General features: G+C 42.7%; 11 protein-coding genes and 1 non-coding gene across 12 annotated transcripts; 6 read left to right on the top strand and 6 right to left on the bottom strand.

The window, feature by feature from the left end:
• Positions 1 to 206: 206 nt before the first annotated feature.
• On the top strand, positions 207 to 1,940 carry K450DRAFT_290534 (uncharacterized protein; the record flags this gene model as incomplete). Its single annotated transcript, XM_051593566.1, has 7 exons — positions 207 to 316; positions 383 to 547; positions 716 to 877; positions 969 to 1,155; positions 1,226 to 1,248; positions 1,319 to 1,805; positions 1,893 to 1,940. The coding sequence occupies 7 exons, from the start codon at positions 207 to 209 to the stop codon at positions 1,938 to 1,940; spliced, it is 1,182 nt and encodes a 393-aa protein (XP_051442333.1).
• A 505-nt stretch (positions 1,941 to 2,445) lies between these two features.
• On the bottom strand, positions 2,446 to 2,528 carry K450DRAFT_t85. Its single transcript has one exon. It is a non-coding gene; the product is annotated as a tRNA-Leu (tRNA).
• A 1,964-nt stretch (positions 2,529 to 4,492) lies between these two features.
• On the top strand, positions 4,493 to 5,169 carry K450DRAFT_252637 (uncharacterized protein). Its single transcript, XM_051590914.1, has 2 exons — positions 4,493 to 5,016; positions 5,100 to 5,169. The coding sequence occupies exon 1, from the start codon at positions 4,533 to 4,535 to the stop codon at positions 4,992 to 4,994; it is 462 nt and encodes a 153-aa protein (XP_051442332.1). The 5' UTR covers positions 4,493 to 4,532; the 3' UTR covers positions 4,995 to 5,016; positions 5,100 to 5,169.
• K450DRAFT_282713 (uncharacterized protein) lies at positions 5,098 to 7,060 on the bottom strand (the record flags this gene model as incomplete). The annotated part of the gene is made up of 5 exons (XM_051593450.1): positions 5,098 to 6,185; positions 6,254 to 6,514; positions 6,603 to 6,746; positions 6,812 to 6,908; positions 6,988 to 7,060. The coding sequence occupies 5 exons, from the start codon at positions 7,058 to 7,060 to the stop codon at positions 5,423 to 5,425; spliced, it is 1,338 nt and encodes a 445-aa protein (XP_051442331.1). The 3' UTR covers positions 5,098 to 5,422.
• Positions 7,061 to 7,208: 148 nt separating this feature from the next.
• On the bottom strand, positions 7,209 to 7,545 carry K450DRAFT_252634 (uncharacterized protein). The gene has a single exon (XM_051590913.1). The coding sequence runs from the start codon at positions 7,437 to 7,439 to the stop codon at positions 7,251 to 7,253; it is 189 nt and encodes a 62-aa protein (XP_051442330.1). The 5' UTR covers positions 7,440 to 7,545; the 3' UTR covers positions 7,209 to 7,250.
• On the bottom strand, positions 7,209 to 8,763 carry K450DRAFT_282712 (uncharacterized protein). The gene is made up of 4 exons (XM_051593449.1): positions 8,553 to 8,763; positions 8,429 to 8,492; positions 8,197 to 8,367; positions 7,209 to 8,110 (listed from the first exon to the last, which is right to left on the bottom strand). The coding sequence occupies exons 1-4, from the start codon at positions 8,735 to 8,737 to the stop codon at positions 7,652 to 7,654; spliced, it is 879 nt and encodes a 292-aa protein (XP_051442329.1). The 5' UTR covers positions 8,738 to 8,763; the 3' UTR covers positions 7,209 to 7,651.
• A 154-nt stretch (positions 8,764 to 8,917) lies between these two features.
• On the top strand, positions 8,918 to 10,598 carry K450DRAFT_282711 (uncharacterized protein; the record flags this gene model as incomplete). The annotated part of the gene is made up of 10 exons (XM_051593448.1): positions 8,918 to 9,174; positions 9,239 to 9,276; positions 9,343 to 9,381; positions 9,481 to 9,499; positions 9,555 to 9,612; positions 9,686 to 9,704; positions 9,764 to 10,011; positions 10,078 to 10,132; positions 10,196 to 10,509; positions 10,569 to 10,598. Exons 1-10 carry the CDS (start codon positions 9,143 to 9,145, stop codon positions 10,596 to 10,598), a joined length of 852 nt encoding a protein of 283 aa, XP_051442328.1. The 5' UTR covers positions 8,918 to 9,142.
• Positions 10,599 to 10,823: 225 nt separating this feature from the next.
• K450DRAFT_252624 (uncharacterized protein) lies at positions 10,824 to 12,187 on the top strand. Its single transcript, XM_051590912.1, has 8 exons — positions 10,824 to 10,930; positions 11,008 to 11,045; positions 11,119 to 11,157; positions 11,256 to 11,274; positions 11,333 to 11,390; positions 11,463 to 11,481; positions 11,536 to 11,777; positions 11,846 to 12,187. Exons 1-8 carry the CDS (start codon positions 10,887 to 10,889, stop codon positions 11,939 to 11,941), a joined length of 555 nt encoding a protein of 184 aa, XP_051442327.1. The 5' UTR covers positions 10,824 to 10,886; the 3' UTR covers positions 11,942 to 12,187.
• Positions 11,942 to 15,516, bottom strand: K450DRAFT_252609 (uncharacterized protein). Its single transcript, XM_051590911.1, has 13 exons — positions 15,266 to 15,516; positions 15,114 to 15,205; positions 14,768 to 15,048; positions 14,478 to 14,694; positions 14,187 to 14,408; positions 13,539 to 14,122; positions 13,359 to 13,465; positions 13,215 to 13,273; positions 12,974 to 13,152; positions 12,800 to 12,896; positions 12,582 to 12,730; positions 12,218 to 12,510; positions 11,942 to 12,133 (listed from the first exon to the last, which is right to left on the bottom strand). The coding sequence occupies exons 1-13, from the start codon at positions 15,477 to 15,479 to the stop codon at positions 12,057 to 12,059; spliced, it is 2,571 nt and encodes an 856-aa protein (XP_051442326.1). The 5' UTR covers positions 15,480 to 15,516; the 3' UTR covers positions 11,942 to 12,056.
• Positions 15,517 to 15,859: 343 nt separating this feature from the next.
• On the top strand, positions 15,860 to 18,336 carry K450DRAFT_252600 (uncharacterized protein). Its single transcript, XM_051590910.1, has 7 exons — positions 15,860 to 16,514; positions 16,585 to 16,680; positions 16,749 to 16,885; positions 16,951 to 17,104; positions 17,178 to 17,276; positions 17,354 to 17,434; positions 17,503 to 18,336. Exons 1-7 carry the CDS (start codon positions 15,909 to 15,911, stop codon positions 18,160 to 18,162), a joined length of 1,833 nt encoding a protein of 610 aa, XP_051442325.1. The 5' UTR covers positions 15,860 to 15,908; the 3' UTR covers positions 18,163 to 18,336.
• K450DRAFT_252594 (uncharacterized protein) lies at positions 17,997 to 18,359 on the top strand. Its single transcript, XM_051590909.1, has one exon. It carries the CDS (start codon positions 18,159 to 18,161, stop codon positions 18,321 to 18,323), a length of 165 nt encoding a protein of 54 aa, XP_051442324.1. The 5' UTR covers positions 17,997 to 18,158; the 3' UTR covers positions 18,324 to 18,359.
• Position 18,360: 1 nt separating this feature from the next.
• K450DRAFT_252590 (uncharacterized protein) lies at positions 18,361 to 20,094 on the bottom strand. Its single transcript, XM_051590908.1, has 7 exons — positions 20,032 to 20,094; positions 19,588 to 19,970; positions 19,384 to 19,512; positions 19,266 to 19,310; positions 18,881 to 19,122; positions 18,694 to 18,797; positions 18,361 to 18,629 (listed from the first exon to the last, which is right to left on the bottom strand). Exons 2-7 carry the CDS (start codon positions 19,854 to 19,856, stop codon positions 18,546 to 18,548), a joined length of 873 nt encoding a protein of 290 aa, XP_051442323.1. The 5' UTR covers positions 19,857 to 19,970; positions 20,032 to 20,094; the 3' UTR covers positions 18,361 to 18,545.
• Positions 20,095 to 20,589: the final 495 nt, after the last annotated feature.

The following is a 20,589-nucleotide window of genomic DNA, read 5'->3' as shown; positions in this document are numbered from 1 at the left end:
TACCGGGATCCGGTATCTAAGGCGGTTGCAGTGACAAATACTGTCGTAGATTCTAACATAGAATTAGGCGATGTGGAGCAGGGCTCAGTCACACAGCATTATACTGCCGAGCAGGGTCCCCTCATCGACAATAAAAGAAGTGTTCAAGTCCCATGTACAAACAATTTCAGCTAAACTACTCTTTCCTCTCTTTTCTTGAACATTCAATGGTCAGAATTGCCATCTTTGCTGTATTGGCGCAACTGGTCGTATCCTCAGTTGCTTGCGGTTCCCACCCCAAAAAGCACGGCAAAGTTAGTGCCTACGTTACTGACTGGTAGGTTAAAGCAGTAAGAATTATGCGTAGATAAGAAAAATCTCTGACATCAATTGAATAAATTAGGGATCTCCCCACCAACATCTCTTACGACAAACTTGACCATCTTCTCTACTCGTTCGCTGTTCCTGATAAAACTGGTGCTCTTGGCCAATTTTCCGTAACTCAACTCCAAGGCGTTGTAAAGGACGCTCATGCCCATGGCAAGGCCGTTTCTTTGGCTGTTGGAGGGTAAGCAATTCCACCACTGTCTAAGGGAGCTTGGCATAAACTTCATCCATCGCTGTAAAACTAACTTGTACATCCAACTTACTTCTACTTCGCCACTCGCTTACTTATCGGCAAATCCGAAAATCTTTTTCAATTTTCATAATTTTTGCCTGAACCTCGTGATAATAGATGGACTGGCTCTCTCTACTTCAGCAGTTTGGTTCAAACTGCAAGCTCACGCGACGCTTGGACGGACGTTCTCGTGAAAGCGGTTCAAGACTATGACTTGGACGGTCTCAATCTCGACTGGGAATACCCTAATAACCCCAACGGAGTTGCCTGTAACACAATGTAAGATGAAATGGCCGTCTTCGTCATAAAATTGCTGTATTACTTGAGAGTTCCCTCGCATTAATTCTCATCTCCCTCCTCCTGTCAATAGAAATGCCCATGATACCGCAAACTTTTTGTCCTTCGTTCAATTGCTCCGCAAAAAGCTCAAGGCCAACTTCAAGTCTGCCAAATTGATCACTGCTGCCGTCTCTACCTCTCCTTTCAACGATGCATCTGGTAACCCCTCTTCCAGACTTCCTGGTTGGGCTGCTGCTATGGATTACTTTTATATTATGGTAAGGTTATTCATGCACAAACTGTTATGTAAACGAGACTCAAATTTATTAACGACATGTATCGTATCAGGCTTACGATATTGCCGGCAACTGGTAATTACACATTTCTCACTTCAAATCATTGCTTGCGATAAATGCTAACCCTTTCGTTTTTATTTTACAGGAAAACCGACACTTCCTCCAATTCCCCTCTCTACTCTACCAAGTATGACGACTCCTCAGACTCTGCGGCCATCGCTGCATGGAGCAAGGCCGGTATTCCCAAAGATCAGCTCGTTCTTGGTGTACCTTTCTATGGATTTACCATCGACACGCAGGTTCCCATCACTGCTAAGACTGGTCAAAGCGTTCCTATGAACACCAACGCTATTCAAGGTGATCAATACGATACCAAGAGTGCCGACCCTTGCCCTGGTGCAGTGGCTACTTACTCTGGTGAAATGCAATGGCGTACTATCAAGGAACTCGGCATTCTCCAGAACAAGAACGGCTGGAAGTCATACTGGAGCTCGGCCAACAAAACTCCTTATGCTTTCAAGGCCTCTAACAGTCAATTTGTTACTTTTGACGATCCCCAAAGTCTCACTCTCAAAGCTCAATATGCCAAGAAGCAAAACCTTGGTGGTATCATGATGTGGTCTCTGGAGATGGTAAGCTGACGACTAAAAATGATGAACTTGTTAATGTCCCTTGTGAATTATTTGGCTAATAATTTTTTATTCTTTTCTGTACAACAGGACGACGCTGAACACAGTCTTTTGAACGCTTTGCAAGCCATCTACTAAACCTGCTTATTATTTCAGCAGTATAATTTCACGGCGTATCATACAGCGATCTTTATTTTCCGTTGACTTACTTTAAGCCGAAGAATAGAACCTGTGTTGAACACAGTTATAAAGTCCCACATGTACCTTGTTAAGCTGAAAGTTTTTAAGTTGGACACCAGCTGCTCGTCGTCCACCGCTCAGTTGTCAGGACACTACGTTGAAAAACCTTGTCAGTGTTCAGACGCAAGAACATTAACAAAAAAAAACCCTTCAAATCAGGCGAATATGAAGAATAGTTATATCATAGCGCTAGGGAAATTCGCTAGAGCGCGTTCAGCTGGACTGGATACTTAAAAACTAAGTTGTCACTCAGAAAGGTTGACACAGAAAGAATGACCACGACAACGATGGAGGAATGATCGTAAATTATGAAGTGCCTGAATCGTTAAAGAAAAAGTAGATTCAGAGGTAGTTGAAGGAAGCAAAAGCAAATCCAAAATTATTTTCAAAGATCAAAATTTGGTGACAAGAGCGGGGTTCGAACCCGCGCCAGCTTACGCTGATTTGATCTTAAGTCAAACACCTTAACCACTCGGTCATCTTGCCTCGAACCCAGGGCTAAACGGTTCCTGTTAGGGAATTTTTCCATTGCACCAAGAGTCTGCTTTTTTAAAACTCGGCATTCCTGATGTTTACCTTGTTTAAAACTCAGATTTTTATTTTAGACGCTGATGTGGTATGATACGCCTGGTAAATCATCACTTTATCCTTTTGATAACATTATTATTTTTACACGCTCTCATTTGATGCTATTAAATACAGCCATGATAATGTGGAAAATGGGATATAATTTATATGACAAAAGGTTATTTCTGTTTTGATGACGTAACATTCGCACTGGCCTGACTCCATGCTTGGTGTACTGGTGAGAAAAGTTGACTTGTTCGGTGACAGGATCGATTGCAAAGCGTATTATGAAGGTGGAAGAAGCTTTATACTGATGAAATGAGAAGAAGTTTTTAAGAGGCTGGAGCGTCCTCTCGCATACAGCTTGTGGGATAAGTTTTTTACGCCCAGGAGACCGAATTTTTTTTTTTACCAGCTCTCAGTATCTACATCTCTCATCTCTGCAGTCTTTGAGTTCCGATAAAAAAACAACCTCTAAACTGTTTAAAGACAATGGCAGTACCTAAGCATTTTGGTAGTTAACATACTGCTTTCCCCGTGGCATCCACTTTACCCGTCCAAGTCAATTTTTTCGGAATACTTGAAATTTTATAAAGTATCATAATTACCCATTAACGACTTTGCTCATTTCTGTGCTTACCTCACGGTCTCTTCAATTTCTGTTTTTCTGCGAACTTCAGTTTATTGGGGGATGAATTCTTATGGCGTTCCTTAGGTATCAATGGTGAATATCGCCCTAGTTCCATTGCCCAGCTGCACTCACCTTGGAGGCCAAGTCATACAATATGTGGCGGGCTTGCTGATAGACTGATGGTAAGGTTTTTTTTTTTTTGAAGACAAGTATTGGTGATCACGCTCGTTACAGCCCTGATCATGAAAAGAACCTATCATGCGTACTAGGACGCACTTGAACTTGAAATACCTTCGAAGCTCTTAACGTTAACTGAACAAATGATATGGGCAACTTTTACCGAGTTGCGATAATCCTTAGATCTCGGCCAGTTGTCAGTTCAACAGCACAGTCAGTGTTATGTACACTCATATGCAAACCTGAGTCGCGTGTTGAGTTTGAGTTCAATGTTTGACTGTAATATAATTGATTTAGTTTGATGACTTTGGTATCTTTCTCTACATAGCATTATCACTATGTATTCCCTACTTTGGATTACACATATAACAGCTCATGGACGGAAAATTTTGGGGAAATAATAAAGAGGTCAAATGGAAAGGAATACTGGTGCTGTACAATATTGCTCACTTAAAAAAAAAAATCATGTCTAGACTATAGACTATTCATCTGAGAATTGGGTCGATTGCGTTCACAATGGAAGTGTGTAGCCGCAATCGTCATTTCCAACTGTTTGCAGCAGTAACCCTATCTTGTTTGATGGGTTACTCGCACAAATGCTCGAGAGGTATACTTATATTTTGGTATTTATTTATTTATTTAACCTTGCGATGATACTATTTTTTGCTTATGAAATCAATCAATAGACTAACAAGCATCAAATATAAAAGAATTCAAGCAAAAAAAAAATGCTGTAAATAACTCGCAGTGCTCATAAAAAATGAAAGTCTGTATGAGGTTGGGGCCCAAAGTGAACTTCTAAACCATTTCGACTGATGAAAAGAAAAGATGGCTGTATGCATATCACATTTTTATTATCATTAACCCGAATTCAAGTGAATGTTTTCAGGGCTGCAATGAGAGTGACAAATGGACGCAGCTAGCATACTAATCATTGGAAAAGTGCTTTAATTCAAATAATGAAGGATACCTCTTCCTCAGTTTAATATGCCTTATTTTGGATCGGCTGCCACGAAGTCTAGCTGATACCATGTGACCTGCAGAGACCTACTTTCAGCGCCGACAACTTATCACGGTACAAGCGAAGCTCACCTCTCACTACCCATAACCTCTTCATGGGACTAACACGACTACCGACACCAGAACCTATTCTCGAAGAACTTTGTGCGAGGAAACCGCTGCCTCCACTTTGCCCGGCTCAAGTATATAACCGAGATCTGACAGCCAAGATTGACGCACTACCGTTTCATGCCAATGTCAAAGCGGGGTTGCACCTTATGAATGACGATTGGAAACGAGCGCACGATCTCGTCGAACCACTTGACCCGGATCAAACTGCAAATTATTGGCACGCAATTGTGCATAGACGAGAAGGAGACTTTTGGAATTCAAAGTGGTGGTTTCGCAAGATCCAGCATCCGCTTTTAAAGACAGTTTATGGTAACGACAGTAACCGAGGGGCCCAAGCCTTTGTGGACCAAGTTGAGCGGGGTGACAGTGTTTCTCGGTTGGAGGAGAAACAATTGAATGAAATGCGGCTGCTGATGGATTATGCGTTCAAAGAGTATGCTCAGTGATAACCTGGCAAAAATGGACTAGGTGAGTAGAACTGTGTCGGGGTTGATTATTTGGTGGGCCAACTTCATTTCATCCTCAATGCGCCTTGTTCTAATGTTCTTTAGTCATATATTGCAAACCCTTCATCGTGTAGACATCATCCTTTTTGAAACTCTTGCAGAACTTCCGATCAAATACTCCATGCACAGGACTTTAATGCAACTCCCATCTACCAACATCTTATCCATCTACAAACACCATTCTTTTATTCAGTGTGTTGTGGGGATATGATACAACTTATCGTCTTCCTATACAATAATGTATTTTTGGTATGCAAAGGCTGTATTAAAAACCATTTTTACACAACCGAAACAAGAAGCAGTGATATGATAGTGAACCATGCGCTAGTTGAAATATATCTTTCTAATTCCTCCCGAGCAACACTACTCTATGCTACGCCTTGAAAATCTTTAACAAGGGCGGTGATGGCATCAACTGTTCCTATAGCGGCACAAAGGACACCAATAATACAAATACATATACAAGCTACAAAATTAACCCATCCTATGCGTGCAAGCCCAAACAGTTTCACGTAGAACAGACAGGGAAACACGAGAAGAAGGAACCCCGAGGCCAATGCACCCAATAGAGCCATGAAGTCTCCGAAGAAAGGAATGATGATGGCAATGGTAGCGCAAAAACACAGCTCAGCTATGCGCAGTATAGTGCGAAATGTAAGCCACGTTAGTTTGGAAAATCGTTCGTTTGCTTGTGTTATGCCCAGCATTCGTTCGATCTCCATGGTGAATGAAAATAGATAGATGGGAATTGCGAGGAGAACGTGAATGGTGATGACCACCATGGCGATGTTTTGAGGAGCTCCAGATGGAATGCTAGCGTATACGGGGGATTTCACTGTATTTCCGTAGACTAGGTAGCATGGTACACCTGTCAGAATGTACATGGAGGTGATGAGAAAATTTGCGGCCAGCAAGACCTTGTTCCAGCTCTTAGGATCTCTCATGGATTCTTCGACTTGGGGATAAATGACGTTTCCACCGTATGAGAAAGCAAACATGCAGAGAGCGATCGGGAAATACCTCGGTCTTGCAATGTCATGCTGGTGATCCATGCGAGTTTGTTCAAAATCTGCCACCGACATGACAGCTACTACAATGACAACGCAAACTGTGGCGAGACTTCCAAAGAAACTGTGACAAAGCTGTTAGAGGATGGGGGCTCGAAATAAACTTTTCGATCTGTTTCCTAATCTGCTTACCTCATGACAGCTACTTCTTTCATATTTTTCACCACAATAAATGGGATACATACAGCGACAGTCAAAATCCAGACCCAAGCCTTCATTGTAATTGGTACATTCAAGGGCTGCATGAGCGCGGCAAGGTTATCGCCGGCCAAAATGAGGTACAGCACTGGAGTTGTCAATAGGAGTGTATAATTGAAAGCGAGGACTAGTGCACGACCTGCTTTTCCAAACGCCTCATAGCCGATTTCTGGGAAACCTGAAAGTCGCCGTTTGCTAGACAAGGAAAAAGTCAGTGTGAAAATTGTTGAAACGCCAGTACGAGTCCACTGCCACTCTACTTTCAGATAGCCAAAATACCTACGGATCATAATAAAGGCATTTGATCAACAAGGCTCCAGCATAGTTGGACATTACCGCACTCAGCATCAATAGAAATAATCCTATCCAACCGGATTGCCGGAGAGCATATGGAATACCGAGCGTGCCGCTACCTGCCACGACGCAACTACACATAAGGCCGGGTTAACCATATAATATCGTATAGATGTTGATTCACCTCTTTTCACTTACACGATGTTAATGAAGGCCGAAGTGTTGGAGGCGTTTCGCACTAAGCCTAATTTTTCCTCTGCTGGCTCCAAGTACATGGCCGAGTGTTCAAATTTGCCTATCAAACGAGAGATACTATGGTTAGGTGTGTTTGTTGTGTCAGAAAAGCTGTTGGTTTGTTGAACATTTTACTCTACCATCGTAGGAACAAGCGCGCGATTCGCCTGATATTGAGACGTTATCAGGTCGAGGTGAGGCAGATTTGACCATACAAGCTTTGGCAGTGCCAGGAAGAAGAGAGTTCAATAGCAAGTTGGGTAAAGGAGATTAGAAAATAAAGTGAGAATTCCCAGGCAATACTGTTTTGAATCAATCTCGAAACTATCATTTTGGCGCATCTAGCCAAGGATTATAGAATGGACCAAGGGTTGGATGAACACTCACCAACGGCACGGCAGGATTAAACAATACAAGGTTGCAAACGAAGCACATGGGAAGCTGTGCATGGAGTCATGAAGAAGAAACATATGTTGGTCGCTATACATTTATTGCAGAAGGCATATGAAAGCTGGTTGTCTATGTCTGATCCACAAACAATAATCATGAGTGTTGCAATAGCAACCAAGAAGTAACAAGGTTTGATCTCCATTTTGTCACCCGCAAATTTTCCGTATTTAGATAGGAAGATTTAGTTGGCTTGGATAATAGCGGCGGTCAAGCGATCATTGGACGGCAAAGGAAGGCTTGAAAAAGGAGGTTACGAGGCAATTACATTACAATAGGCAAAAGACCAGAATACAAATCAGAGAGTTGACCGTTGATAGTAAAGGGTTCGGGGTTCTATACATATGATGATTGTAATCATTCATCCTTGCTTTTAATACTTGGTTCCGTTTGTTCCTTTGGCGTCGGCCACCAACCACTGAAATAACCGGACCAGCCTGCCGCAGATGCTTCAGATAAGCTGGTTGATGGAGTGACCTTTTTGGCTGATTCGTACGATGCTATGGAGTCAAAGCTCTCTGTTCTTTCCAGTAATGTTGGCTCCAAAGCATCCAAATCTTTCATCATCTTTTCCAGGTGATCCCTCTGTGATCTTAGTTCGGTTTGGTCTTTGGGAGGTGCTCCCAGACTTGCTGGGTGAATGAAAAAAGGATCATCTTTGACTGGACTATTAGGGTCTCTGATAAGCGAAGAAAAGACTGCGAATGGTGTGAGAGAAGCGATATCAAAGGAAGGCAACTTTGAAAAAGCACTTGTTTGTGGTGGAGGAGCAGGTGTTGCTGATTCTGGTCCAGCCGAAAGTATCATAGCACGCAGCTAGTGGAAAATGGTATACAAACAAAGATGGGTCAACCAGTGAACGAATGAATGGATGACAATCCATCGAGGGCCGCTTGGCTTACCTTGACTAACAAGTCTCCTAGAGCGCTGTTCAAAATAGCGATTCCCCGCTTGCCATACTCAAGGCCTGTGCGCCGAGCTTGCTTCTGAAGATCTAATAAAGCTCTATCGATGCGTGATTCATGCTGGGCTAGAAATGGTTGAATAGCCTGCTGGTAAATGATAACCGAGCCCTGTGACACCATAGTTAGTTTTAAGCCTGCACTTGCTATTTACAACGGGGTCCTGTATTACCTGTGTCTGCGGCAAGATAAACCATATGACCAATAATGCTTTGATGTCGTTGTAAAAGGGAAACCTACAACTTTGGACTCAGAAATTGGACGAAAGAACTGCTACGATAGTATGCCAAGCTTACCAAAACAACACAATATCGCTGACATACTCTGCAACTAGAAAGGTTGCAGTGACTATCCAATACATAAGCAGCGGAGCCAGCTGCTGATAGTTGCTACTGGATTTTATGGCCTTGTATGAAATATAAGCTGGATATAATTGTAATAGCAGCGTTTTCAATATGAAGTAAAGAAATGTCGGTAGCATTTGGGAAATGTTGTTCGTCAATGGAGAAAGACAAAGCAATGAAACAATAGCTCTACTGTAAAATCCAATGCTATGTAGGCTGCCGAAAGGCATTCACGTGGCCAGGTCACGATTTTGTTCGTGGCTGTCAGTGAAAGGTTTGCTTTTCAAAACGTGATACTGCCTGTTTCTGCGCATAAAGTCGAATAGAAAAGTCCCCCATGAACAACCATCGTTCTGGTGTAACAAATTGTGAGATTGTTTGCGCTTTGTTTGCTACGGAACCTCTTTGCGCAGCCTACGTACAAAGCATTTCAAACCTCAAAGATTTCCCAGGCAAAACACTATAAAGGCGCTGCGCCGTGTCGCCTCTACTTCCCTCCACGTATCGCCAATTTCTCTCAAACAAATCTTTCACACTGTAACATGGTTTCATTTGACTGTAGAGTAGATATAGTGTATGGATTTGCTATGTCACTGTCGAACACTGCTGAAGAAAATAACACATCATTTGAACTACAGAAAGGAAGACATCACCTACCATGCGTATGATGCCATTGGTATTGAATACTTTCGTAATATCTCATTATATCACAGAAGATATTTGATTTAACAATATTATACAGTCAATGCATGCAACAGAAACCTAGATGGCAATTATGGAGGTGAGTTTTTTTGTTCATGGATAAAAAGAAATAGACATCGGAAAAAGGACTTTTTGAGAATGTCTCGAACAACTGATAACATGACATTTTTTCATGTAGTCAGTAAAGAAATTCATAAGTAAGTAAATGCGTATAGGTAAAACGGATCTTCAGTTATATTCATATCCTCTCAGAGTTGCTGGACCCAAGTTATTACAAGCATGCCAAAGGCTAGGCGGTTGCGAAATAGGCGTAAGCAAGTGTTGTAAATTGTAGTGAAAATGTTGTAAATTATTTAAGTTTCTCACGCTGTACGAGAGCACAGAACGCCAAGATCACCAAAGGTACGTAGTATAAAACTCGTATTGGTAAAATTGCTTCTAAAAATTTTTGTTAAAAACAGGGTACAATCTCTCAAAATATGTAATACATGCCGTTGGTCCAAATGACCTCGACCGAGGAAAGCTGAGGCATTGCTACACCAAGTCGCTGAGTCTAGCAGAAGAACATGGCTGCATTTCTATCATCTTTCCATGTATTGCAACAGGGCGAGGTCACAAGTATAACTCACACAGGGAGGAAGCAGCCATGATAGCATTGGAGGCAGTAAGGGATTACCTCATGGATAAGAGAAAACAAGGCAAGGTACCGGTAAGGGAAAGGCAGTGGTGGGGAACGATATCAGCAATTCAAGACATCAATTTAACGTGTTATAAGTTCGCAAACATTGTCTTTTGTGTTCATTCTGGCAAATATGAAGAGATTTATAAGCGTTAGTAGGATGAAATATTGATATTCGTATTGTTTTCTATTATTTACGAGTACAATCTGATAGGGCTTATTCCGATGTACTTCAATTTTGGGCCCAATTATGTGGCAGGGCAACCGAACCACCCTGATCAGTTGGCACCTATGGGCCACAAGGATACTCGTCTTCAAAACCCAGTTGATATGACAAATGGTGGTCAAAAATACTTCAACAATGTGCCGAGACAGCAGAATCACCCTACTCAAGCGGCACATAGCGACCGTAAGAATAATGGTCCTCAAAAACCAGATGATGCAACTAATGGCGGTCAAGGATACTACAACAATCGTGAGTCCAACTATGTGCCAAGGCAACAACATTACCCTGGTCAAGTGGCACCTGTAGGCTACAGGAATAATGGTTTTCAAAAACCAGATGATGCCACTGATGTTAATCAAAGAAACCGCCATATGAGGCAGCCAAAAAATGATTAATGCTTCTGGCATTATAAATAGTGGTGTTTATTTTGGAAAGTTATGGGGAAGATGAGGGCTTATCAGCCGTTCATTGTCTGTACAAACAACGAAATAAAGGTCAAATTTAAGAGGTATGTTGGGACTGGTTACGCGGGGCAAAAATGTGTGCAATTTTGACCTCACTTTTTCCTCTTGTGCGGCGTCTTAAAAAACATCGGTTCGGGATTCACACCCAATTTAAAACCTCTTCCTTTCTTCCACTTGGTATCTACCCGTCTTGCTTGAATTCATTCTTCAACACTATGCAAATAGCCAGGAAAAAGCTTGCTGAGAAAGTACTACTGCTGTAGGTATTAGCTTGAGTTTTAGATCAGAACTCGGCCATTGAATTACACTGAACTGTGGTTCTGATATAAATTGTAGGAAAACCGATATTACCACCCTCAATGTGGATGCGATTGGTAGGTGCTGATAGACTTGAAGGATATTTACATTATGGCTTTTTTATTAACACAACATGTGTGGGCTGTTCAGTTAACGCAGCCAACAGTGCTCTGGCTGGCGGAGGTGGAGGTTTGTAAACAATCAATGGCGTTTGGCTCTGCGGGGAGAGGGCTCGAGTTACTACGTGTTCAGTATTCGTTTGACTAACATGTTTGCTTGAAATGAAGTCGACGGCGCGATTCACCGGTAAGGCTCGAACATTGTGATCTGCAAGATCGCAATCAGGAACTCATGTCATTGGTAGAGCTGCAGGACCACAACTGCTAAAAGAATGTCAAAAATTACACGGCTGCGATACTGGCGTAAGTGAAACTTTGCATATCAAGCATACTATTAACCATAGTTCTAACCTTCCAACTTCATGGGCGCGCTAGGATGCCAAAATAACACCGGGTACGTCAATCCATTGTATCAAGGACGGCCACAACCGCTAACCATTCGCTTTAGGATATAATCTTCCAGCAAAGTACGTCATCCATACAGTCGGGCCGCAACGAGAGCTTCCTGACAAGTTGCGAAGTTGTTATGTTCGATCGCTGATGGTGGCAGAAGAGAATGATTGTCGCACCGTGGCATTCCCTTGTATCTCGACAGGAGTCTACGGGTATGATAAGCAAAAGGCAGCACACGTTGCAATGTCTGCTGTGAAAGACTATCTCGTCGATAAGTCGGCAGAACAGAAAAATCCCGTAAGTAGAAATGCATTTGGATATACGTTGCCAGAATCAATATCATCATGGCACTAACTTTTCTGCAGTTTGACAAGATTATATTTTGTTTTCACACTCGTGATGATGAAGCTATTTACAACAGTAAGCTATTGTTACAATCCCGGACTAAAATGGCTCAATGAAATTTACATCTGTTTCCGTTAGCGCTCTTTTCATCCTATTTTCCTGATGATGACGAGTGAGTGGATTGACCAGAGGGAAAAGGTGGCCATAAGCTTAATGAAAATTAGTGTCAATTCAGCGTAAGGAAACCAGTATGCCGTCTGCTAGTGCTGTTGCTTCGGCAGCTCCCATCTTTAACTTCTGAAATTCATCTACAAAAGATATGAATATCATATGAATAAAGTGATTATGAAACTATTGACAATATCAAACATTGGGTGGCCACTTTAACTCACCATTGCCGGGGATATCGTGCCAGTGGGATATGGTATCCAAGCAAGTATCCTTCAATTGACTTAGTAGGAAAGCATCGTCATTCGACAGTGTTCTTGTCCACGGTCCCTTGGCCCATACGCAAAACGAGTAGATCCAGTATTTGATGACAACATGGTAATCTCGCCATTGATCCAACAACTTTTGAAGCTTGATGGTACATAGCTTCAGGAATCTACCTTGGGATCCAAACAGCCCTGCCAGCACCGTCAAAGCTACCGGACGGATATATTGGATCTCCATAATGTGTTCAGCTCTAAGGAAAAAATGCGTAGAAGGGTGAATAAAGAGTAACTTTAGCTTTCGTGCATGAGTACTTTTGCATACCTGATCAACAGAGCTTGCAGTAGCCGCATGGACAAGCTCTTGTCTGTATCGAGGGGCTGCTGTTCAGTAGATGCTTCCATCCAGTAGTCTCCCGCTTCTTGGACATCTACGTCCGCTACAATACTTGAAAATGCTGTCTCCGGCAGTGACTGGTTGTATAATATTAATATACATTAAAAAGATGTATCGCCATCATATCAACAGGGCCTGGACCTTACCAAAAGGATCAAAAGCGGGCATAGTCGAGCAAACGTCAAGTCTTGAACAGCCAAAGCTCCTTCATCTGTAGGGTCATTAATCATTTCCTCTGTCAATCTAACACGAAGGATAAGGAAGCATAAGAACTCTTATTTCATGAAAAGATGACTAGCAATAACAAGGACTGTGCATACCTCGGTTGCTGCTCCATAATATCCACACAACAAGACGTAACAATTCGAACGAGATCAGGATCTGCGCTGATAGCCGCCGAAATCGTTTTCCAAACAGTGGTATAAGTTTGGTCTTTGCGACAGGCATAGGTTTTGGTTGTCAGCATTGGAATCACGCGTTCCCAACTGTTCTTTGTTGCCTTGAATTGATCGCTGTTAACAGAAAAAAATCGTATTCAACATGACGAGTACGACTATTTACCTTCTCTGCCCATTCCTTAACAACGAGCATCATCTGGTTCAGTTTCTCGACTGCTCCTCCTGTAAATAGGCTTGGTTAGATGCGAGAGGAAACGGGCAAGGATATATGTAAAGGAGGCAGTTTGAGTGCGCGTAATGCCTGTACCTGCTGCATTGGTATTGTTTGGTAGACCACCGCCAGACAAGAGATTAGCAGGTGATAATTGCTGGTTCGCCACTTGCCTGATTTCCACATGTCCGTTTGCTACGTTACTAGACCGGTTCATAGCGTCAGTACAGAAATAATAAAAGGTTGATTGACATATTCACACCAGCGTAAGCTTACCGCATGCATTCGATGAAAATGAATAGAGATTCCTCGCAATTTTCTTCCCTTTGCAAGACCATCGCAATACAATCTTGGGCAAGTTGATTGATCTGGCTATCAGTATGGCCAATGTACGTGCATATATGTTTAATTAAGGTTGGGTAGTCTGAATTGGGAGTGGCGCCTTCTAGCACTTTGCTGCAGACATTGTATTCAAGGGATGTTTTGTCGAGTTGTTGGAAAATTCCTTCTATCAATTTGTTTGGAAATCTATAGTTGATATACTGGTTCATATCTTCTGGGTATAGTTGTAGCATCTCGAGTTGATACGGGATGAGGTCATCAGATTCTATGTTATCACCCCGAAGACAGTGTAATGCCATGCGCAGGTTGTGTCCGACTTTGTCAAAGCCGGGAAGAACGTCGAAGACATCTAGGTAGTCCTGTACTAGTTGAGCAGAATGGTCCAGCAGTTCTGTATCCAGCTTTTGTGTCGATTCAACATCCGTCTCGTTATTAGGAACAAACAATCGATATCTGTTGCCATTGATGATGAGTGTTGTGCACACTGTACTGAGTAGCCACACCGGCTTTTCTTCAGGCTGTATAGTGATTCGACTTTAGTAAAGCTCAAAGTATTTTGTGTTTCAAGGTAAGTAAACTAACCTTTAAATCATTTGGAGATTTCAAAGTCTTGATCATTAATTTTGGTTTGGATCGAATATACTTTGAGGATAAAGCACGCGAAATGACATCCCAAAACTTGGATAATTTGTCCAGTAATTGTGCATTAACGTCTCCTGACACGAGGTGGTTCCTTGCCACTTTCAAGAACAATTGTATCTCCCGCCAAGCAAGGTTGATCAAGAATTCTGAGACATCTAGCCACTAAAATGGTATCATCAGTACTGTTCCATTAGTGGCCATGGCTTCACATTTTTTTTTTCCATTGCTTACTTTTTCCATTGTCTGTAAGAGTGTTGTCATCTTTTCCAAAAGTTCAGCTGTATCTTTGTATTCTTGTGAGCCGCTTTGTTGGATTTCGATAATTTGTATCTTCCCGCCACTAACTGGACTTGGTTCAGAGGGTGGACGTGCCATGAAATTCAAGATATATCGTGATATAACAAGCACTAAGTCGCTAGCGAGAACTGAAAGCTGTGTCGAAATGGGACTGAGACAATATTTCAGTTGACGAGCTTCAATATGGGATATCAAGTGGTCAGCTTCGATCGTCTGAGACTAACCTTGAGGACGCAATCAAAACGCACGAGGATACAAATTGCTTTACAGTGCCGACCTCCGCCTGAGTGTACTGCACGTTTGCCAATTGCGTATCAGCTGTATTCTTCCAATCTTCTGTAATGTAAGCTATCATTCGAAGAATAGCTAGCTTGGTTCTCAAGTTATCCGACATCAATTGCTGTTGCAACATATCGCAAAAGGCTGACTTGCTCTCCGAATACAATATCAAGTATTGCGCGATGTTACATGCTGAATTGTGGTGATGATTCTTTGTCATAAGAACCTAAACACAGAATTTTAATTTACTTGATATCTATAAGATGTTATTCTTGCGCAATCAAACTCTACCTTATCCACTAGAGAGTCCAGGAGATCTTGATGCGCGGAGCTATCATTAGCAATATGTTGGTCGATAGCTACTATTGCGCTTTCAAAATAGCCTAATATAAATAAAATATTAGAGTCAATTATATGTCTGAAAAGTTCTTATCAGTGCCTGCCTTTTAACTCGACTCCTTGCCGTAGGTGCATAAACGTGGTGCGCCAGGTTTGGTTGTTCGCCTCCAATAACGTATACATGGCTTGTCCAAATCCGATTGTCGGTTCATTTTTCACAGTATCTGTTTTTGCTATCGATAGGTCCCCAAGGTTCTCGTCTTGTTCTCGGTTTAGTCTAATGTCGATAGCATTTTTCTGCCATGTTGGAAGGTCCATGCTTAAAGGTACAGTTTATGACAGCTCTAGAACTGCGCTGTGGTTGGAAACGTAATTTTCTCACAGAAACCTTTTTTGCATTTGTGGAGTGTTAAACAGATAATGATTATGTTGACGTAGCCAGTTGGTGCAGTATAAAGGGTTGCAACGAAATTGTGATAAACGGGAGGGAACTTCTCTCTAAGAATATTGGCTATTTGTACAAGCTATTATATTTGGAGACATATTTCAAATCATTGTAGTTTTTAGTAGATATCTCTCCCTTTTCACGTTTGTTATCAGTATATCGAATATTGTCGGCATCCATTAAATTTATCATGTAAATGTGATGATGTCAATAAAACAGGTAATGAGCTAAAAGCTCAGAGTGCAGGATATTTGCAGCAGAGCAGCAGTGTTTCGTCTCCATTCCATACAAACCAAGTTGACATGTCGAGTATCTATCGTACAAACAATGTCAACCGCGGCGGCTCTCCTAGACCTATGGGAAGAGGACGTGGAGTTCCGGGACGACCACTAGCTCGGCACCCACCTGGCATGGGAAACAAGCTCAATGGACAAGCTGGATCACAAGCACACTCACTTCCTCCACTCACTTCACAGGATTTTCCACTAATGTCCTCTAGCAAAGGAGAAGCACACAACATTATGAACTTTAAATCAATTAAGCCGGTCATGCTTGAAAACTTCACGCCACCATTAAAGTTGCAACGTAAAGATCCTCATGCTCCGCCACCTCAGCCTAATCCCGAACCGATTGCTGGCACCTCTGAAACGGTTAATGAGGAACCTAGTCGTGGGCCAAAGACGGGCGCTGATACAAGTCTGATTGCTCCCATGGGAGGCGCAACTCGCAATAAGCAAATGTTATTTAAGAAACGTACCCGACAGATTTTCCTTGCTAAAGAAGATACTCGAAAGTTACGAGAAGAAGAGCAGAAACCATGGGTCTTGGAAGATTTTGATAATCAGAACGCCTTTGTTGGAACGCTTGAAGGCGGCCAAAAGTCAGACTACATGTTGTTTGTCTTTGCCGTAAGTGGGAACCCTATCAGGGGGAACCTAGTTTTGAGATTGTGCTTTGCGTCTGACTTTTTTCATATAGGAAAACGGCTTTAAAGTTGTTCCTGTAGACAAATGGTACAAGTTCAATTCAAAGATCAGTTACCAAACTATGTCGTTGGATGAAGCTGAAGAACATGTCCGTACCGATTTTCCTGCATTGTGAAGCATTGATTTAGTATGTCTAACGTATTTCGAACATGATAGTACAAGAGGCAACAGAAAACGGAGTCTAGTAGATGGTTGACTGCACGCAAGCCCAAGACTGAAGATATGGAGACTGAGGAGGCTGCGGCTCCTAGCCAACGTGATCGCTTTAAGACCGTAGACAGTGGAAATACTGGGTTAGTGTTGAACCTGCTGTACCTTGATGTCGAAACTATGAAGCTCACACATCAAAAATGAATAGCGTCAAATCGGAAGATGAGGATGATGGTGGTGGTAAACGGCGTGGAGGGAATGACTCTGACATCGACGACATTGATTTTGAGGAGGTCTTCCAGGACGATGAAGAGATGGCTGCAGAGATGGAAGTTGAGGACGACGAAACCAAAGATGTCAAAGTATGTTCATCTTCCGATTTTTTGGGCGGATGACTACTGGAGCCGAAATACTAAATAATATTTGCATCTATAGGCTAGAGTCAAAAAGGAAACGAAGGGCTATATGCCAGGTGGCGATGAAACTGTTGAAGATTTCGATGAAAAAGACATTTCTTTGACGAATGAGGGCAAAGTGAGCTGATCTATTGCATTACTGACATTTTCATGTATGTATCTGGGCTAAACGTGTACCCTTCAAAATCAATTTAGCAAATGCGTAAGCTCGTTCGCAACCTGGAAAAGAACAACGTCTACGATAGTGACGACGATCACGATCCATACGCCTCTAGCGTTAGTATATCAATTTATGTGGAAGCACGAGTTTTGCATGTTCTAATTTTAACGTTCTACCTAATTAGACGGGAGACTTGGGATCGTCAGATGACGACGACGATAGTAACAAATCGGATGCAGAGACAAAGAAGAAGAATGAAGCTGCGGTGCCAAAGAAGGTGTCTACGCCTACCAAACCTACTCTGGCTCAGAAAAAGCTTGCAATGGCTAACCGTAAGCCGCTCTCCAAGCCTATTGGCAGACCTCATTCGCCGTCTTTACATAACGTCAAACGAGAGAGAAGCCTGTCATCGGCCGCTTCTTCCCGAGCGTCGTCGCCTGTTCACAGAGGCAGCTTGAGTCCAACGCATCCAGGCTCTACGTCCGACACCACCAATGGAGCCAAGAAACGACAGTCTAGTGAGATTAGCGATGGAGAGAGCGAGACCAAACGCATGCGCAAAGCTGCCGGTTCAGCTAGTCCTCCTCCGCACTCAACACCATCCGGTTCACCCGCTCCTTCTGCTACCGATGCTGACGGGGATCTTATTACCGAAGCAGAAGTCGTCAATGCACTACGCGGAAAACGTCTTACCACCAAGGAGTTCTTGTCTGTGTTTAGGAAAAGACTTAAGAAGGACCGCAATAAGGATATCATTACCGGTCTTCTGAAGAAGGTTGCACGACATGTCGATTCTGGTAATCCAAAGGAGAAATTGCTTGAACTCAAACCGGACTATCAATGAGTAATTTACCCCAGTTGGCTCACTGTCTGCGCAATTACCCCCCATCCATCTCGCAAGTTACCATACTCGAAGATTTCCGTTTTTTTTTTGTACATTTTTTTTTCTTTCTAGCTGTATGCCTTTCATACATCCGTTTTTTTTTTTACCATCCAATACAATAGTTTCCAGCTTGGATGCAGTTTCAAAGTAACTGATTTATATATACTACGGTAATAATGTGTGGGAAACGAATGAGTACAAATTGCGCAATACGACATTATCGGGTAAGTAGGAAAAACTGGGATGGTATAGATAACTATGGGGGTAAAGGCAGCGCAGGGGGATTGAAAAAATAGATCTAAAGTAGTGATGAAAGCTCATCGTAGAGAGGCAATTATCCTCTCTCACATCAATCCTGAGTTTTTTAGGTTCATCCTCTGCACAATCACATTCACAGCTGAGACAATGACCCGCATTTGTCTTGTATCCTATATCCCATGGGCCTTAGTTATTCAAAGTGTGACGGGAAAAAGGAGTGGGGATAGTACTTACAGTGGCGTGGGTCAAATGCAAATAGATTTCCTTTTGAGGGACCTTATTTTGAGAAAAGAAGAGGTGCTGGAAGTACGAAGTTACGTACTGATAATCATTAGGACCTGCGAGAGATGGGGTTTGAAGATAGAGTTAGTATGGGATCCAGATGTCAATCTCCGCCATTCTGTCGGCGAGGCGAGCGCACCTGTATAATCCTTGAAGTAAGAGGACAACCGAGTGCCGTTTGCCAATTTCCTCTTCAGAACATCAATCTTATTAAGGAACAAGATGATGGAAGTGGAACGAAGGAGTCGATGGTTGCAAATGGATTCAAACAGCTGCAGAGCATCGTACAGGCGATTCACTGACGGATCTTCCACAAGGTATTGATCGAAGCTTGACACAGCAGCAACGAAGATGATAGCACTGCAGTCGTCAAAATAAGGGCTAGGTGGGACAATGGAAAACGGTGGGTTAGGCAAAGGGCCGCGGATCAAAAAAGGAAAAGGACCTCGCAGAGGCAAGACCAGATGGCCCAAATGCCTGCTTTGTACGCCACCCCGCACTGACAGATGGAGAAAGTGACTTACGCCCAGCCTTGTCTTTGCGATCGTTGGCCACCAACATCAAATATTCTGTTGTAAAAAGAGGTTGGAATGAGTGCCTTTGTCGGATGGGGGATATCCATAAGGCCCCATTTGCCCTCACCTATATGTAACCAGCTCTATCTTGAATTGATGCTCGGTTACGCCAAATGTTCTCACACGTGCCCGTAGAATATCCACATCCGTCGGGGTGTATTTGTCGGCTGCCAGACGATCTATTTCATCTAGAAATCTGCAGACCCAAAGTGAACCCCGTCAGTACAGAAGGGTCTTTTTTCTTATACCTAAACTATCTTTTTCAACTTACGATGCAGCGGAATCTTGCATGTTTTTTGCAAACCCTCGTTGAAAGACTTCTTGAGCCGCGGGATCACCCCAGACAGCCTTTATGGAAGGCGCAGCTTGGTGGAAAATAGTATCGACTGAGCCGTCGTCTGAACTTTGGCGCCTTCGCAGAAGATTGCTAAACTTCTTTCCATTCATAAAAGTGGATTCTCCCGGTCCTTCAAGTGACAATAAATAATCAAAATGTTCCTGGTTGATGGGAAATGTGACTGTCGCTTTGTGTTGCAACATGCACAGACACAGCTCTCTAATGGCGGTTAGAGCGTTCTGTCGGATGATTTTACGATATTCCTCCCGCTCGACATTGAATCCTTCACCATGTATGATTTTAATCTGCTTGAGTACCTGATAGTGCTGTAAAATTAGCGCCGTTTCCTTCACGCCGACATTTCCATCCGGCACTTACAGTTGTTTTTCCAGATTCACCAGCACCTACAAAAGTCAGTAGGGTTTAGTCAGGATACAAAGCGAGCGCTCATGATGATAGACACTTGCCTAGAATCAAAAGTTTGGCAGTGCGATCTTTGGCTAACGCAGCCCGTTCGGCAGCCAACCGACGGTCTATCGCGTTGCTTATCCGTTTTGCCTCTCGTTCATCCACTACTGAGATATGGGTTGGCAATGTGCGGCTGTAAACATTTTTTGCTGTGGCGGGTGCAGAAGGTGACGACATACACAATACCAAAGACAATAAAAAGTAAAGAGAGAGTGAGAATGTGAGAAAGAGAAAAAAAAAGGGAAGGAAATTTATATATGAAAAAAAAAGGTTATAAAAGGGATCCGAATCCAAGGACAATCAGGCATATTACCTTGTCCCCCAAATAAACATCGCTTGGCCTCTGTGTGGTTAAACTTCGATGTGGGGAACCTGAGTTTCACACTCCTCTTTTAGCCATGGTGGAGTTTGCGTTTTTTGGAAAGTCCCGTCAGCACCTGTCACAAAGGTTGTAGGTCACTCTGCCTG

This window comes from Umbelopsis ramanniana, assembly GCF_025399195.1.
Source record: "Umbelopsis ramanniana AG unplaced genomic scaffold K450scaffold_51, whole genome shotgun sequence".
Lineage (NCBI taxonomy): Eukaryota > Fungi > Mucoromycota > Umbelopsidomycetes > Umbelopsidales > Umbelopsidaceae > Umbelopsis > Umbelopsis ramanniana.
This window is presented reverse-complemented; position numbering and strand designations above follow the sequence as displayed.